General features: G+C 50.0%; 2 protein-coding genes across 9 annotated transcripts; one reads left to right on the top strand and one right to left on the bottom strand.

Annotated features, from left to right (window-relative positions):
- Nucleotides 1-38: 38 nt before the first annotated feature.
- LOC120953380 (TOX high mobility group box family member 4-B) lies at nucleotides 39-1207 on the top strand. The gene is made up of 2 exons (XM_040373262.2): nucleotides 39-571; nucleotides 639-1207. The coding sequence occupies exons 1-2, from the start codon at nucleotides 260-262 to the stop codon at nucleotides 900-902; spliced, it is 576 nt and encodes a 191-aa protein (XP_040229196.2). The 5' UTR covers nucleotides 39-259; the 3' UTR covers nucleotides 903-1207.
- A 166-nt stretch (nucleotides 1208-1373) lies between these two features.
- Nucleotides 1374-16711, bottom strand: LOC120953370 (broad-complex core protein isoforms 1/2/3/4/5). 8 transcript variants are annotated; one of them, XM_040373242.2, is made up of 6 exons: nucleotides 16422-16708; nucleotides 13309-13509; nucleotides 5822-6047; nucleotides 5425-5742; nucleotides 3977-5358; nucleotides 1374-3888 (listed from the first exon to the last, which is right to left on the bottom strand). In XM_040373242.2, the coding sequence occupies exons 3-6, from the start codon at nucleotides 5990-5992 to the stop codon at nucleotides 3303-3305; spliced, it is 2457 nt and encodes an 818-aa protein (XP_040229176.2). In that variant the 5' UTR covers nucleotides 5993-6047; nucleotides 13309-13509; nucleotides 16422-16708; the 3' UTR covers nucleotides 1374-3302. The 8 variants fall into 8 exon arrangements, with proteins under 8 accessions (XP_040229176.2, XP_049462690.1, XP_040229177.2 ...); XM_049606733.1 differs by lacking the exon at nucleotides 16422-16708 and adding an exon at nucleotides 14560-14736; XM_040373243.2 differs by lacking the exon at nucleotides 16422-16708 and adding an exon at nucleotides 14564-14736.
- Nucleotides 16712-17853: the final 1142 nt, after the last annotated feature.

Raw genomic sequence — 17853 nt, 5'->3', positions numbered from 1 at the left:
AGCGCGCTCTGTTCACCTCGGCTGTTTGCTGAACATGCACAATGGGCGGTCTTCATCGAAATGTTTTATTTTACTACGAATTTCGGGATAATTCCGGAGTGACCTGCCTATTGTATGCATTCGCCGTTCGCGCGTCGTTCATTCCCTATCGCGAAAATCGTTTAGTTGTGCTGTTATTTAGCTTCATAAAGCCCTAACATAAACCTCTTCGCGTTGGTGCGTTTCAAAAACTGCCTTTTCCGTAAGCAGTCTGTGGCGCATGGAAGACAACAACATGAATGTAATGAGCGGCGAAACTGGTTCTGTGATTCAGGTAGTGCAGATGAATGAAAATGTACACACCGTACAGGAGCAGCCGCTAGAAAATGTCACCATAATACACATTCAAGAACTCGAGATAGTGACGCAATCGGAAGAACAACAAAAGGAGCATCAGCCGGTACCGGTCAGTGCTGTACCACAGAGCCTACCGGTGCTACCGGTGCCGATTGCTGATCAGCCACTGCTGACCAACCAGCAGGAGTTCCAGGAGGCCATGATACTCGAGGAGCACGTCCAACCAACACCAAAGGTAGGTTACGATCACTGATACGTAACAATAGATATGCATAAGCACGGGGAATGGTATATTTTTGCAGGTCTTGGATGTAGCAGACTTGCTGGAACCAAAGCAGCAACAGTTGCAAGAGATGCAGCCATCCGATCCGCATCCAACGCAGCATTCTAATCGATCGAAAGGGCAGCAACAGTGCATTAGACCGGGTTGCAACAATCGAGCGATCGAGAGTTGGGAGTGGCTCGATGAGTACTGCAGTCAGAAGTGCGTTATCGTACACTGTCGTGCTATTTTTGCCAAATTCCAACAGGATAACCTATCCCAAGACGTTCCTTCGGCGCAGTAACTCTAGGAGTCTTGTGAAATGTAGATACGTTAGACCACAGCATTGACAGGGATTGGTCCATAAATGATTCCAATGCATTGAAACTACCATATCTTCTGCTTGTTTCTGCGGGATCTGGTGGCGGTGCCCTGGAACATTCCTTCGTTAAACAATCGACTTTGAATACCAACGGGTACAGCCGTTTAGTTGCATCTATTTGGCATTTGTAAAGTTCTACACTGCAGTTTTGTTGGCCGTTAGAATTCAAACAGGGACGATGTCGTCCTGATCATTTTCCATATTTTCTTACGATATTTCTCACCTTTTTGAAACTCACACGAACTGAATAGAATTAAACAGAACTTTCTTTCGCATCAATTGAACAAACTTGTTTTATTATAAAATTTTAAAACACGAGTTTTGTTACTTTTGGTGTGTGTGTTTTGTGTACTGGTATTAGTTTAGTTTATGATTCGTTTCAACACAGTGGTCTACAAAAAAAAACAGGTCAACATTATTTATACTTCATTAAAACAGATTTTCACTAATTTCTTTTCCAGAGAGGCCATAGAGCTTCTTAATAACACCTGTCTCGCACCCACCCTACCGCGCCTACTGCGAACTGGTGATGTCCGTGCACTTCGATCCCGTTTTGGTAACATTGAACCGTTCTTTCTTCCCTTCTCCCCTTCCCTCCTGCACGACGGGAGGCGTAAGCGCAGTAGGCGACGGTGGTGGTGTGCAGTGCAGGTTCGCGCAGGGTTTGTGTGTGTGTGCGCGCGCCTGTCTTAACCAACCGCGGCTCGGGAGGGAAAAAGAACACATTTTTCTGCCCCGGCTGGTGGTAATATAAGGTGTTACCAAATATCATTTAAATTTACTAACCTATCCATTATCCTTAAAAGAGAAAGGTTTGTCTTTTCTTATGTTTCTTCTGTATTGCGTCCTTTTTTTTTGTCAAACCCCCGTTTCCATCCTCGGTGCCACCGAATCATGCCACCCCACTCCACCCTCTGTAGTGTGCCAGCTTTTTATGGCGTTGGATGTGCGAGGGCTGTAGGAGTGGGGGGGTGAGGGAGAGCGCATAAAAGGGTAAAAAGACTAGATCGAATATAAATATATGGTGGAGCGGGAGAGGAGGGGCCCCACGTGCCCCTCCCGTGTGATTGGGGTAGTAGAGGTTTTTGAAATAATAGCTACACCAAAAACAACTCAATTCGGGGGGAAAGTACATACGGGGTGGAAAGAAAAATTGGCCTCTCGCGAAAATGTCCAACACTAACGTGCGAGAGGCGCTGGGTAGGTAATTAAATGTCTTTTAAGTGTTCGAAGAAGGTTCCGTCCGTCCTAACGATCGACAGCTATAAAATGGGACGCGCAATTGCACTGTACAGTACAGCAGCTTACACGTTTCTCTTTCTTAAACGCTCCATGGCAACCACGTCGAAGAAGTGGTACATTCGGTCCTGGATGTTTCATCTACAGTTGTCTGTCTCTCTATTGTGTGAGGTAGCAGAGCTTTTAAATGTAATAGTGCGTGTTTTTTCTACTATGAAGTAAGGCACATAGGTTGTTGTTACCTCAGTGTGTGTACTGAGTGTGAGAAATAGTAGCAGCAGCAGCAGCAGCTGAGTTGGACGACACCGAAAGCCTAAAAAACTGTACGCTATCTGAGCCACGCGTTTCCCAACGTTTATGCTGGCCGAGTGCAGTTAGGATCGGTCGAAACAAAGGTCTTACGCAAAGAGCTTTTACAGGTCTATACAAAAATATTGTCTTACTATCACAGCTAGGGAACAAGTTTAAGTACAACTGAGGGGAAATAAAGGGAAATAATATGTGCGTAAAAAAAATGAAAGAAGGAAACACGAACGAAAACTAAGTAAAACTGTGTAAAACAATACGAAAATCAAGCTGGAGATGGAGATGTAAAATCGTAAATTTTGCCTAAGTTTGCGCAAAACCGTTGCGCTGACGAAGGACGATGTGGGTGACGGGGCCTTCCGAATGCCACGCTTGTAGAGAGGGGTGGGGGATGAGGGGATGCTTGCGCGTATGCACTCCAACATCAACTCGTATCTCGTATTAGCACTAGCGCCATTACGGCGTATGTATAGTTAAATAGCGTTAAAACCTAATGTCTTTTTCAGTAAAATTCCGCAGCATTTTGCCTTTCCGGGCAAGAGTGGCTGCATGTTTCTTGCTCTCTCTCTCTCTCTCTCTCTCTCTCTCTCTCTCCTCTCTCTCTCTCTCTCTCTCTCTTTCTTTTTCTCATTTCCTGGCACCATGTCTAGCCGATGTTGGTCTCCTTCCTTCCCCTCTCTCTCTCTCTCTCTCTCTCTCTCTCTCTCTCTCTCTCTCTCTCTCTCTCTTTCTCTCTCTCCTCCCACTTGAGTACGGCACAACAGCTTCGGGGTCTTTTTAAATGTCTTTGTCAGATTGTTTGGTCGTCGCGGATGGGTGGTCATCCGGTTTCGAATCGTCCACCTTCCCATCGGGTGCCGATTTAGGCCGCTCTTCGACACCGTCCGTCTCGCCCGAACCCGTGGCACCGGTGGTGGCATCCCGCTTGCCCGGCGTCGCGCCCAGTTCGGCTGGCCCACCGGTTGGCGCGGGTGGCGTAGTGGATGTGGCCGGGTTGCAGGCCTGCCCTGCCTGTGCTAGTGCCGCCACCGACACCGTTTGGTTGAATAGCAGGGCGGCCGATTTGTTGTGCGCGGCAATCGACTGCAGGAACGACGGTAGCGGACCCTGCGCTGTTAGGTTGGCAAGCAGATTGCTTGCTTGCTGCTGCTGCTGCTGTTGCTGGTGGTGGTTCAGGATAGCTGCGGCCTGCTGCTCCGCCAGCCCGTCCTGCTTCGCCAGCTGGCTGTACGCGTTGCCCTTCGAGCGCTTCCGCTTCGTGTCCGGATCGCACGGGCTCGGTGTACCCGGATGGCGGTAGGAGACGTGCTTTCGCAACGCATCCTTGCTCCGCGACACGTGCGAACACACCTGGCAAGCGTAGCTGCGAAATTGGGTAAGCCACAAAGTTACACATACAAACAAACTTTCCAATAAGAAAAAAATCTCCCCCCCCCCACTCTGGTACTTACCGAACGTTCTGGTGCGTTTCCAGGTGCACGCGCAGATTGTACTGGTTGCTAAGCTGCTTGTTGCAAATGACGCACGTGGCGTACAGCTTCGACGAGGGAGGCTTCTGCGTGGCGGATTGCTGTGATGACTGCTGCTGCTGCTGCTGCTGCAACGCGGCTACCTGCGCCGGATGGGTAATGTGAAGCGTTTTGATCAGATTTTCGTTCGCACTGGCGGGCGAGGAGGATGGGGTGAGCGCGAGCAGCGACCCGGTGCCGGGTGGTGCGGTCGTCGTCGGTGACGCGGCCGTGCCGAGCGTGGTGGCGGTCGCGATCGAAGGCGAAGCGCGCAGCGCGTTCGCGTTCGAGGCGGCGTTCGGGTGCGACGACTCGAGGCTAAAGTTTTCCGGCGTCTTGGAGGCGCTCTCGTTCGTGAGGAAGTGATGGTGCGCCAGGTACGGGTTCTGCGTGCTGCTGACCGGCGTCACGGTCGGCGGTTTGCTGAACAGGTGCAGCGGCAGCTTGTTGCCGGACTCGGTGGACTGTTTCAGCGTTTCGATCAGGCTTTCGGTAATTTGTTCCAGCTTTTTGCGCTTGCTCGTGGCCGTGTCCTGGGCAGCCAGTGTTTTGCGCGTCGCGGCGTTCGGCTGGGAAACGCGCCCCGCATCCTCCAGTCCGGGCGTTTGTGCGGTCGGTGTGGACGGGACGGAACCGTACGATTGGTTGAGCTGATGGTGGTGCATGCTGTCGGAAAGGTCTTCCTCTTTTAGCTTCAGCCCGAGCAGTAGCGGCCCATTTGCGGACAGTTTGCAATCCCGACCGTTGTCGTTGCCAAAGCTGCCGAACAGGGCCGACTCGTCGACGGACCGGGCGTCACCGGCAGCGGTGGTGTTGTGGGGCGAGTTCGCGTGCTGCTGCGCGTAGCCCGCCAAACGTACCGGCGTGGCTGACCGGTTTAGATGGTGCTGTTGCTGTTTCTCCTTCAGCAGAGCGCTCTCGGCGTGCAGGTTCAGTTCGTTCAGCTTGCAGAGTGCTTCCGCCGACATTTGCTCGTTCCGTTCGGCTTCGAACCGCGCGTAAAGATCGCCGGACTTGCTGGTGGAAAGATTGGCTGCGATTGTGTGCGCGGCGTTGTTGCCGGTGAATCCTTCGCTGTGCGGGGCACTGCCCGTGCCGGGGGCACTGTTCGATGCTGCCGCTCCATTCGAGCCGCCAGCGTTGGTGATCAGATTGAGTGCCTGCGCCCCGTGGCGCATCTCGAACAGGTCCGCACCGAACGCGTACGGGCGGGCAAAGTAGTTGTCGACCGGCGAGGACACCTTCATCGAATGGTACGGCGACGGTACGTCGGAGTCCCGCGACGACGACGCTTCCGTCGACGGTGTGCTCGATTTGTTCGGGTTCTGGAAGCGTCAGGGCAAACAACCGTGTTATACACAGTGCGCTACAGAGTCATGCATTGTACTTACGCTGTTAAAGTCGGCCAGCCCCTTGATGCCGAGCGTTTCGGCGAGCGACAGCAGGACGGATATCTGCGCCTCGTACACGTTCACCTCGCCCGAGTACATGAACGTGATCAGCGCGGCGACGGCGTGGTACGATGCGCCCGGCAGCACCACCACCGGGTACTGGGTGCCATCGAGCGTGCGGAACAGCTCGGAGAAGAACGTGCTGCAGGCGCTCAGGACGACCCGGTGCGCCTTAATTTTCTGCCCCTCCGCCATCAGCGTCACGTCGGTAAGGTGCGACTGGTCGAGCAGCAGCGGCAGCGAGCTGAGCAGGCTTGCCTAGCAGGATGAGTTAGAGCAAGTTTAGTTGGTGCGGGGCCGGAATTGGGCGTTCAGTCTCTCTCTCTCTCTCTCTTACCTGATGATTGTGCCATCGAAGGCAGAACTGCTGCGGACTTGAACTGCCCGCTGCTCCTGGCATTCTTCCACCACCTCCTCCTCCACCGCCACCACCACCACCACCGACACCTCCTCCTCCGGTGCAGCTACTGGGCCGACCTCCAAGTGGGTGCGTGTTTGCGGTGTCCATTTTTAAAAATAAAGGCCAATTTTAGGTCACTTCAGCGAACGGACGGAAACGCGCGCTGCAAACGGTATCGAGAGAAAGGAAAGAAATGCGAAACCTTTTAGCACATTTGCGCGATGCACACAAGCGCCCAAACGCTCCAACGTGTGGCGAATCGCCGTACGCGAACGAATGCGCGAACACGACAATGCCGATCAAACGCCGATCAAACGCACAATCACAGACACACAAACACTGGTGGCGTCGGGCGCCCTTCGATTGGCGATTTTCGCGCACATGGCGACGAGCTTTTCGTTCCGTTTCACCCGCTTCTCTGTCTTCCCGGGCGGGTCATGCGATGTGTACGATCGTTTCTGTGTGTGTGCGCATGTGTGTCTGTGTATATTGTGAGGATATTTCCTTCCCATGTTGCGTGTGCGATACGCACCAACCACTTGTTAGGGCCGGTGTGTCGTGGGAATGTTTCTCCCCGCAGCTCGAAGAGCAGGTCCCCGGCCGGAGGATGGCACACCGTCACCGTGGAATGTGGAGCTCAGGGCAACTGACACTGAGACACAGTCGTGGTGGTGGTGTTGTACACAGACACACAACTACCGATGGGGGGGGGGGGGGGGGAAGGGATTTTCGCGATCCGTATCGCTGAGCGGCTCGCGGAAAACAGAGAGCGAGAGAGAGAGAGAGAGAGTGTCACAACGATCGTGTGTACGATCGTACGAGTTCCATTCGCTCTCTGCTGGGTGGCGGAAAATTTGGACTTGATCGGACGGACAAACGGAGATAAAGGAGGAGGGGGGGGGGGGAGGGGAGGGAGGCAGCAAGCAACAAAAATAACGCCACCAAGCGAGAGAGCGAGAGATAGAGAGAGAGAGCGAGCATTTAGAAAACACATCGCGAGAGGAAAAACACATCTCGTTGGACGGCGAGATGTGGCACACGATGGAGATAGGGCCGGGAGGGGGGCAAGGTTTCTCCACGCGGGCGGGTGATTTATACGGATTTCTGGGATGTGAGACACGGTGTGATCGTGTGTGTGTGTGTGTGTGTCTGTGCGATCGGTTGTGCAAGATACACGGAAGCGCGGCGCTCGTCTTTGGTAGGAGGTTGTGATCTTTAATTTGTTCTATTTTCCCTTCTCATGTGTACCCCCACTCCTCTCCTCCCCCCACCCCATTCGTTGGGTCGCTTGGCCACCCCCTCCTCCCTTCCAGGGTGACGACGAAACGCGACAAAAAGACAATAAGATTATTTTTAGAGCCACTGGTTTTGAGCAAAACTAAGAAGCAGGAAGTAATTTGGGTAAGGGGGAACAGAACAAAATTGAAACACAAAATACGGTGTAATGTTTTAGTAACTCTCCCCTCCTCTCTTTTTACCAGCATTACTTCGATCTTGTTGCGATCTCTGTTTGCATGCTTCTTCCTGTTTGCTTTCGCGGAGAAAAACCACCTGCCGAAACAAAAGGATGGCAAGCATTGGCAATAAGAAGTCAAGTCATCATAAGAAAGCACAAAAGGAAGCGCCAATGATTGACAGCATCAAGCGCAGCCACCAAGCCATTCCGTCTGGGGCGTTCGTTAGACGCTCGGATTAGACACTCCCACTTGCTGCCGTCGACCGTCGTTTCTTAATGGAACGTGGGTTTGGCAGTGAGAATAAATTAACAAAAAAAAAAACAAAAACGAATAATTTCCCGCAACCTCAGTACACCAAGGTTCTTCACACATGTGATTCATATGCACCTTGACTGTAAGGACATTGACTGGTGACGACGAACCTCTCCCTCCGATGTCACTGTAGCACGTCCTACCAAGAGCTCTGAGTGTTTGTGAATTTTATTTTTTTTCTACTCATTTCCTTCCGCCCTTTCGTCACCCGGGCCATGGAAAATGGACGACACCGTTTGCTGAGAGGGGAGCAGGAGAAAAAAAAAAACCATCCCCTCGAGTGTGTCGATCGCCGTTTACGATCGCCACCGTCACACCGCCACTTAAACGACCGAGCGCGTGACAAACGGCAAATAAAACACAGACCTACACACACACACACGCGCGGTCCGGGGTAAAGAATCGACCGTTGGACAAAACACTGCCCGCGGTGGGAAAGAGAAGGATAAATCGACCACACTCCAACCACCCCATCTGCTGGGAGGGGGTGGAGGACAGGGGGGGGGGTTGTTGTTTTTATTGCTCCACCGATATGCGCGTCTCGATCTCGTCTCATGGGGAGGGAGATGGATCTAGATTTTCCCGCGATCGTCCTCGATCGGCAGCAAGGAGGGAGGGATATGGGGCGGATAGAGGACAGAGCGAGAGAGAGAGGAACTGGCCAAACGAACAAAAATACCAGCACCACCGGGACACACGGGATGGAAACCGCGAAATCCGGGGGCATAATCACACCGGGAACAACTCACACCGAAACAATGCATGGCGGCGCATACCTTTTTGCTACTCTTACAGACACTAAAACACAAGCACACACACACACACGTACAGACACGGAACCCTTTTAGGTAGGTTGCGCTGGTGTGTCCGTCGCCCGTTCGTTCCCCGAAAACTGTCAGCCAAACCTAGCCAGCCAACGCCAAAGCCAAATCCAACGCCAAAACCAAGCCAGCCAGCCAGTTTGTCAGTCTGTCACGGCGCACGGGATTTGTATTTTTAAATTTTCCATGCTCGTCTACTACTGTACGACTGCCTGCTGCTGATGCTCGAAAAGGTTGCCGCTGGCTGACTGACTGACTGGCTGGCTGGCTGACTGGCTTGCTGGCTGGTTGGCTGGCTGGCTGGTGTGTGTGTTTGTGTTTGCCCGTATTCCGTTTGCCCACTGCGCGCTGCTGGTTGATAGAATTTCTTAAAATAAATCCTCCCAGAAGACAAAAGCTGATGATAATGCGGCAATCGCTTTTTTGTGAGCCACCCCCTGCAGCCCCCCCTCCCTTGCTGGTTTCCCCCCTAGTTTGTGTGCAAGATTGTGTGTGTGTGTGTGTGTGCGCGAAACTCCGCTCTCTGCGTCGTGTACCGTTGGAAATTCGTCGTCGCCATGATCGTTGCCGACCCATCCGCTGCTCCTCGCTACAGCCGTGTGGATTCAACGAGCGAATGTCACCGAACGCGACGAATTTCCACCCGATATCAAACGAGAACAGGACAAGCTGTGTGACGGTGGGTGTGTGTGTGAGAGTGTGAGAGCACATTACACAGAGAGAGAGAGAGGTAGAGATGGAGTGGAATGAAGACGGGGAAAGCGGAGACGCAGGGTTAATGAGTAAGCGTAGAGCAATTGCCAAATGCAAGTACGCAACGAGAGGCGCGAACTGCTGCTACGGTATGTATGTTGTGCTGTGTTGTTGCGGAATGTCCGATCGTCGACGGTCCTTGTCCGAGTCAGCATCGTCAGTACGTCACGCGTACGTGTACCAGCGATCCGTGATCGACTTACGGGAAAACAATACCCACTTGTGTCGAACAATAACACAAGAAAATGCTTTCCCTGCAACAGCTCTACGAGCTGCATGAGAAAGGCTTACATTAGAAGAGTTACTTTAGTTGTGATTTGTGTCCAAAACTTTGATGAGTCAAGTCGTTTTGTTAATTATGTGGGTGCTAGTGTGTAGTACACAAGCTCAAGGAAGAATATGATAAAACTGTCCCATGATCTGTGCAGTCCTTGGATGTATCGCTACAGCTTATGGATAGGAAGCGGTGGTATCTACAAGGTTTTAATGTGTTAGATTACCACTCCGCGCGGACACTACTCGATCTGTTGCAAGAGTCGCAGTGATGAGGATCAATCTTTTTTGATAACTCTTTCGTTGTCGGTAAATTTTGTCTGCATTTTTTCGGGTTTTTTTTTGTAAATTTTGTCTGCAAGTTCAAATTGTTCACGTCTTGTAGCATTCTTTTTCTCAAATTAGCTAGGTTTGAGCTGCTTTGAGATATCTTAGTGGGTTTAGTGGGTCACAGAATTGATGATGCAGTCAGATACATTGGATATGTATGTACTTGAGGATAACTTACACGGCTTGTTCTTTTTTTGCAAAAATTATATTGAAATGTAGCTCTTGTTGTTCAATTTAAAGATAAACATAATCTAGAATATGTTCTAAATATGAATTTATACATTTTCAGCGAAACAATCAACAATGCCCCAAGGTAAAGGGTTTCCGATGGTTTTTCTCTTGTTTCGCGACATTTTTTGGGATTCGTTCCACGATTTTTGGATCCTTTCTCACACATTTGAATTGTTTTTACGATTTATTTGCTTCGTTCCAACAGTAATGAAAAATAATGTTTAAAAAATTGTAGGAAATGCCAAAATATTTGTCGGAACAAATTCAACAAAACACAATCAGGAAGCATCAACACTTCTTTAGAAGCAACAAATTAACACCAACGACAATCAAATACCAAAAACTGTTAGATTGCGATAGCAATTGAAAATAGATAAAGAATTTGTATCATTCCCCTTCTTGCCCATAGGTTTACTGATCACTTTCCCACGGAAATGTGAGCAAGAATGTACGGCTTTGGAAAATTGGTCGAGAATTACTTTCTTCTCACATTGGAGAAGCTTTATGGAAATGGTATCAGACAAAACAAACTATTTTCAATTCTTATATGCAGCTGAAGAAGGTCAGTGAATATTGCTACTGATTTGAATGTACTGTCAGTGAATATTGCTAAAATAAGACATTAATCATAACGATATTCCAACAATTGTTTGACTTCGTCAATCTTGTTACTTGTTATTTGTTAATGTTTCATTTTACAGAACAGAAGAACAGTATGGTACTGTTCTATTGTAAACGCTTTGTTCAGAATGTTGTTAAGAAATTAAGAAAGCTTGCAGACTCCTTTGAAGACTTCAAAAACTGCATAACAAATGTAATATGTCAACAAAATTCATTGATTTATTTATTGGTGATACAAAACCTAAAACCTTCTAAACAAAACGATCGTCTTACAGTCAAAAAACGATCACTGTGGTGCCTCAGACAAAATGATGCCTTAGAGCCAAAGGTTGGCGGAAATGACTGTAAGATAAGACTTTAGGAAATCCCGGGACACATATATCGAAGAAACGATAACATAATCCCTCCTTCTTGACATATTCCCTCTGGACTTAAGGACCACACCTCATAAAACACATTCAGAACTTCACATTACTTCAGAACTTTAAAGATACCTACAAAAAGTAGAACATCACCAACCTGGAATTTGGTATTGTTCTAGTTAATTTCTACTTTGAAACCACAGTTCCTCCGATCGTTTTGTAGATAATCAAAGGTGATCGTACAATAGTAGCAAAACGCTTCATCACCACATTATCCGAGAGGTTTTGTGATTGACATACTCCGATCCAGAACTGGGACAGCACGGAACAGCAAGTTCTAAATATGTGACATCTGCTGCGTAAATCCTGCTATCTGACGGCGCCGGGTGGTCGAGTGTGTCTCGTGCCCCGAATCATCAATTCCCCCCTCATCCCTCCTTTTAAGATTCTCCAAATGAGGAAGTCATTTTACTGCTACGGGTTGACCCGAAAAAAACACACACGCACACGGGACTTTGGTGTTTGGTATCGTTGCATTTTTCTGTTCTGTGTTCTGTGAGCGGAGTTTTATTCTTGCTCCCGATGCTCCTGTGTGTTGTAGTACCAGCTGCGAAGAAGCTGGGAAGATCCTACTACGATAGTCCAGTGTATTTTTAGGACCGCTCCTCTCTCCACTCCCGCTCTGCCCCATCTTCAGGCAGCCATTATTCGCGTCACCGTTCGATCACCACCGTGTATCACGCAGATATCTCGCAGTGTCTTTGGCCCGACTGACTTGAGTGGCTCGAATGTGTGTGTGTATGACTGTCTCTCGCTCTCTCTCGCTCTCTCTCTCTCTGTCGCTATCCGTGATTAGATTGCTATCTGTTTTGCCTGTCCTGAAGCCTGGCCTGGCTGGCTTTGGCGTGAAGCGTTCCTAATTTCGATTCTTCGACACACTCGGCTGCTGATCGTGGCTGTGCACGAGTGTCTGTTTGCGTGAGTGTGTGTGTGTTTTTTGGCCATACAACACCATGAAAAAAAAACGCACTTCTGTACACCACGTTGGAGCGATCGGTGAACACAGGCGTGTTGTGCTGGCTGCTGTGCTGGTGGTGGATTATGTCACATCACGCTCGGCAAGCGATCAATCACGCACGAACTCGCGTGAAAAATGTGTTGGTTGGTATGTCGTTTTGTCGATCGCCGATCATCCATTGGCGGTTTTGCAACCAAAAGGGGATCGGCGAGTAGGAAAAAGGGCACTGATTGCAGGATGTTTTCAAATGCATTTTTCGAAATGGGGTGAGAACTTAGCGATGATACTAAGGAAGCGTACAAAAAAATTCCTATCTGCATCATTTTGTTGTATTGTTGTAAGAACATAAAAGGACTCTTAGCAGCATTAGCAAAGCCATAGGCAGGGGAGTGAAACGGAGAGCATCGTGCCCTCGGTGAGTGTCCTTTCGAAAACACACACACACAGTACGCGGACCATTGCCGTCGGTAGAGGCGCGATCGCGCCAAACCCATTCTACTGCAGCCTCCTATTCACTACTTTTGGCCTCCACGAGCCAAGCAGCGGGCAATCGGCTGGTTTTTCATAGCACGGCAACGAAGACGACGACGACGACATCGACGGACAACGACGAGTGTGTGATTTATTTGTCATGTTGCTGTTGTTGATGCTGATTCGTATGTGTGTGTGTGTTTTTCTTCTTCTTTTTGTTCACTCTCTTTAGTGCGCGCAAATGGATAAAGTAGAATTAAGTTTATTTTTAACCCCCTACGTCTCTTCTCGGCCATCGTAATTGAATCAGCCCAAAAGCAGCCTGCTCAAAACCAAAACAGGGTGGTTGGTTGATCGGAGGGGATGGAAAATGGTCACAGCAGCAAGTGTGTGTGTTTGTGTGTGTGCTGAGAGGGAGAAAGGGGAGAAGGGGTCGTCGGAAAGAAGGAAGTCGGGCAACGTAACGCGAAAAGAAAAATTCCTTCAATTATACCCCCCACTCGACAGTAGCTGGCGATCCTCACACCGAGTGATGAGCGTACACTGTAGTGTCTTGCAGTGAGTCAGGCCAATCTTCCAAGAGGTGTCCAAGAAATTATCGTTGCAACCTTGCCTGCTCCAGGGAGGGACGTTTATATCAACTAAATGGATTGGTACGAAATTGGCCAACTCACGGCATTACGCTGGGCTGTGGGAGAAGCCAACCATTGATTTGGGCTTGTTTTGGGCGTGTCATTGTGATTCGTGCGCTGGCGAACGACGAGTCCAAACTTACATTCGATTTCCTTTCAGCTTTTGCCCCCCGTCGTTGTACACGGTTCGAGGTGTTTTGCGATGTGTGCGCCACTATTTCGCGCACACCGCGTGCGGCTGCATGTACACTACGGAACACTGAGCACACCAATCCTGTGCGCGCGTGTGTGCTACCAATCCTGTAAAACTTCCTGCCTCACGCGCACATTCGGTTCGGGGTCGACTGGATGAAAACGAAAACAAAAAAAAGGACAAATTTGTAAAGAAACACTATTCGCAACGAACTAAAACAACGCTCCACAACACACGATCGATACAGTCCAGGGGGGTGTCCAGGTTTTGCACACACACACACACACGCGATCGCTCGCTAAGCCACCAAGAAGTAACACGCCCCGGATGATCCGCGCAACCCAAAAGGTGCATGGAACACGTGTTCCAGCGGACGTTCCAGACGGTGGCGGCGGTCTGGCTTCACAGCGTGGACCCGCGCGGGGTGGCACATGTTGCGGTTTTATTTTTATATTCGCTACCACCACTTCAACACACCGCGCGCCGTACTTCGTGCGTGCGCACCCAGAAGCGATCGTACATCACTTGCGCGCCTGAATGGGTTTTTTTTTCGTTGATGCTTCACTGTGGACAGGCCGGCCGCGACTATCACCACACGACACGATCACATCCCCCCAACAGTCCCCTCTTCCAATCCCCTGCGAAGATTGCGCACTTATATCACATGCTGTGGTGGCTTTGCTTTTTTTCGCTTTTTTTTTGGTGATGATCCGTGCCAGCAAAAGGACCTCGGATTACCCCCTATATCGATAGTTGCTTAAAAAAAAAAGAAATACAAACAAACACATGCAAACAGAGTGGAGAGTGGTGTTTAATTGCTTTCTTATCGCTTGCACACATCGTGATCTTTACCGCGACCGATCGACCGTTGACTTTCTTGATGGTGGAGCAAAGGTGATGTGCGCACTGATCGTGAACGACCAGGCGCTTCCATCGGTCGTTCGGGGGAACATATAACGCACTGATGGGCCTGGGCCACACACACACACACACCTACACACGCACACCAAACGCAAGGAACGTATAAGATACAAAAGCCCCGGGACACTGCAACTGCTGCTCAGCTGCCACCTAGTTCCTGCGTGGAGCCCATTCCGATTCAGTGACCCTGTTGTTGCGCACAGATCGAAGCCGTCCCCCCAAAGGATTATGTGAGCAGAGGCAGACCCGCACCCCGCGCCAATTCTCGAGCCAATCGAACCTACTATCACTACTACTGCTGCTGCTGCTGCTGGTCGAGGCTGAGCACGACAGCACACACCGTTTAGCGCAAACGATCGGCGGACCGCGAATGAAATGGCCCTCCCTTCCGTGGACGGACGAACGATCGCTGCGGGCTGGCAATGTATGTGTGTGTGTGTGTGGGCAAAAGGGGGACAAGAACACCCATCAGAGAGAGAGAGAGAGCGAGACACAGCGAGAGAGTGATAGTGGGTTGGAGCGAAACAGCCGCACGCTCGCCAATGTTGGCTTGGATGGACTGGCGCGGCAGCGAGCGCGTGTCCGGACCGCAGCGCAGCAATAAATAGAACGAAGAAGCGAACGCCAAACGTCGCCGTCGTCGGCGGCGGCCCTCCGTGTGTTGTGCTCCGGGCTGTGCCAGCGCGTTTTCCATTTGGCGCAGTGTGGACGATCCCGCCCCAAGAGGGCGAGAGTGCGGCAGACGGTCAGACGGGGAGACGTTGCGCTCGCAGCGACGACGGCGGCGACGGTTGCGACGACATCTTTTTCCCCCAAAAATCCAGGCCGAATTGTACTATTTTTAGTGGCAACCCGCCGGTGCGGGCCGCCGCCGCCGCTGCTGCTGCTGCCGGCCAGCCCTGGAGAAAACTACAACTACAACAATGCGCAACGCGCCGCGCAGTAGTGACAGTCCGGGCGAGTCCGCGCACTTCTTCTTGCGGGCAGTGTGGACTGCGCCAACAGGTCTTGCTGCTCGCGGTGCCGCCGGAGCGTGCGAACGTGTTGGTGGATGGCAGGGGAGGGAGGGGGGGGGGAGCTCCTGGCCCCTGGGTCTCCGGCGTGACAACCAAGCGTCTCCATTCGCACCTTTTGCGCACCAAAATTGCCCGACCGAGCGGCAGCCGCAACCACATCCAGCCAGGGGTTTTTGAGACACTCCACACGGGCACGTCCATCAATCTGCCATGTCCATCGACGCACACACACACACACACACGTAGGGCCCCGTGAGCTGAGTGGGGGAGTGGTAGGCGGGGGGAGGAGGAGGAGTAAGCAAGTTATGTGGATAATTTCCTTCTTGGGACGGTGTGAGCTTACTGCAATACGCACACGCACGATCGTGCCCGGTCGTGTCCGGGATTTCTTTTCTTTTTTCACAACTCACAACTACAATCAGCTCCAAATGTGATCTGTGCGCTGATCGAGATCGGCTCCAATTGTGTGGGGGGAGTGTGTGTTTTTTGTTGTTGTTGTTGGATCCCAAAGGAAAAGTGTGTGCGTGTGTGTGTGTACGACTTTACCGTCATCGACAGAACAAAAAAAAAAACTCTCAACCGGACACCGAGAAAAACTCGAAACAAGAGATGAGATTGACACCGACCGAGTGACGATCGATGTGCGATCGTGATTGTTTTCCTCGCTTTTCTCCACTCTCCCTCTCTCTCTCTCCCTCTTTGTCCCACTCTCGCTTTGCATGTGTGTGCTTTTTTGCTATTCCGGGAAACCGGGGAACCAGTAAGAATGCGCATCGGTGTGCGCGTATGAGTGAGGGAAAAGGTAGTGCATTTTCCTTCTTCCTTTTTCGAATCTCATCACCACCCTGTGTAATTGTTCTACTTTCACACACACATACACACACGCATACACACAGAAACATCGATTTTAATCAGCCGCATGTGCTGAAATTTTACGCACTTTCACCATCGTGCGGTGGGAAAATAGACACATTCACTCACACTCGGCTCACGCCTATCCACGTCGTTAAGGAAATGGAACTAACTGCACATGGTTACGGAACGCGCGTGTGTCTTGTGTGTCCTGGATCAGCGGGAACGGGTTGCGAAAAAACAAACACACGCACACACACACTAAACTAACTACCTAATGGTGGCTACACAAACGCTGAATGCCCCACGCTGTCGCCCGTCGAGCGCTGTCTTTTCGGTCTTTTCTTTTCGTTCGTTCGATGTTTGGAAGTAGATTTGTGCGATTGACCCGTCCGGTAGTGCGCTACGCTGACGGATGTGTATGGCGCTTGTGGCCCCGTGTAAGCACGAGAGGCGAGAGCTCGTCGTGCCCAACTCACACTTGCCGATCGACTGCCGATCTTCGGACGGGACGGTGCTGCGATGCGCTCGTTTACCGGGAAAAACATTTCCCGGTGAGAACCGTGTCGTGACCGTTGGTGTTTTTTTCTTGTTCTTTCCGCGCAAGGGATTTTCTGCCAGAGTGCCCCCGAGAGCGGAGCGTTTTTGGTGGTCGTGAGTGTAGATACACGATCGCTCGGAAACGATCCACAGCATTGCCGATCGCAACTATAGTACGATGCGGCGGTGGGTAGTAGCTACGATGCAGTTTAATGTTGGCTTGCTGCGCAGTGATGATCGTGTTCGGCAACATGTTGTGGATCAAGCATTTGCAGCGATCGTGATCGTACCGGTGAGATTTCATAGTGTTCCAGGGATTAGTTAATCTCATGCCACATTATAGAGCGAGTGCGTACTTTAAGGTCAAACCATGTGCCGGAATTACTGATCGAATTTTACTAAAAGCGTAATTATTTAATAAAAACTGTCTTAAGGCTTTAGTAATGCCTTTTTGAATATTTTTAACTCACTTAAGAGTTGAATTTATTTTGTGATGTACTCAATTCAATCAAAAACTTATATAGTGGGAAACGGCCAAAACGTCGTGGGAACGCACCAAAAAATATAAGAACCCACCTAAAATTGATGGAAACCAATCAATAAATGGTGGGAAACCGTGTAAAGGCACTTTACTTGTCATAACGCTTAATAAGATGTTGTAAAAGTTAATATGGAAACTATTTTGTTGGCTGGAAGTGCAAATAGAATGAGGCCAGTTTGGTGGTACAGTCGTCAACTCGTACGACTTAAAAAAACATGCCCGTCATGAGTTCAAGACCCGAATGGTCCATGTCTTCATACGTAGAACTGGCTACCCTGCTATGGATAATCAGTGCTATGGAAACTATTGTGTTGGCTGGATGTAGAATTACAAGAAGAAAATCGCATGGTTGATTTTCAATTATTTCCTCATATAAATTATATTTGCCCTCTACTGGAATATATTCCCCATATACAGTGAACCCTCTCTTATTTGAGAGGCGATGGGACTGTCGAATAAGACGGGTTTTCAAATTAGAGAGGTTGAAAGTGAATGGAAGGTCCATACAAACACGAAAGAGACAGAACATTTAGTATGCAGCCTTAACTGTTGCTATAGGAAACTGTGCATACGATTGCCAATTTGAGCATACATCATTCAATAACCATGGCAACACCATACACAA

Source organism: Anopheles coluzzii, chromosome 2 (assembly GCF_943734685.1).
Source record: "Anopheles coluzzii chromosome 2, AcolN3, whole genome shotgun sequence".
Classification (NCBI taxonomy): Eukaryota; Metazoa; Arthropoda; class Insecta; order Diptera; family Culicidae; genus Anopheles; species Anopheles coluzzii.
Note: the sequence above shows the minus strand (reverse complement) of the source record. Positions and strands in the feature narration are given on the sequence as shown.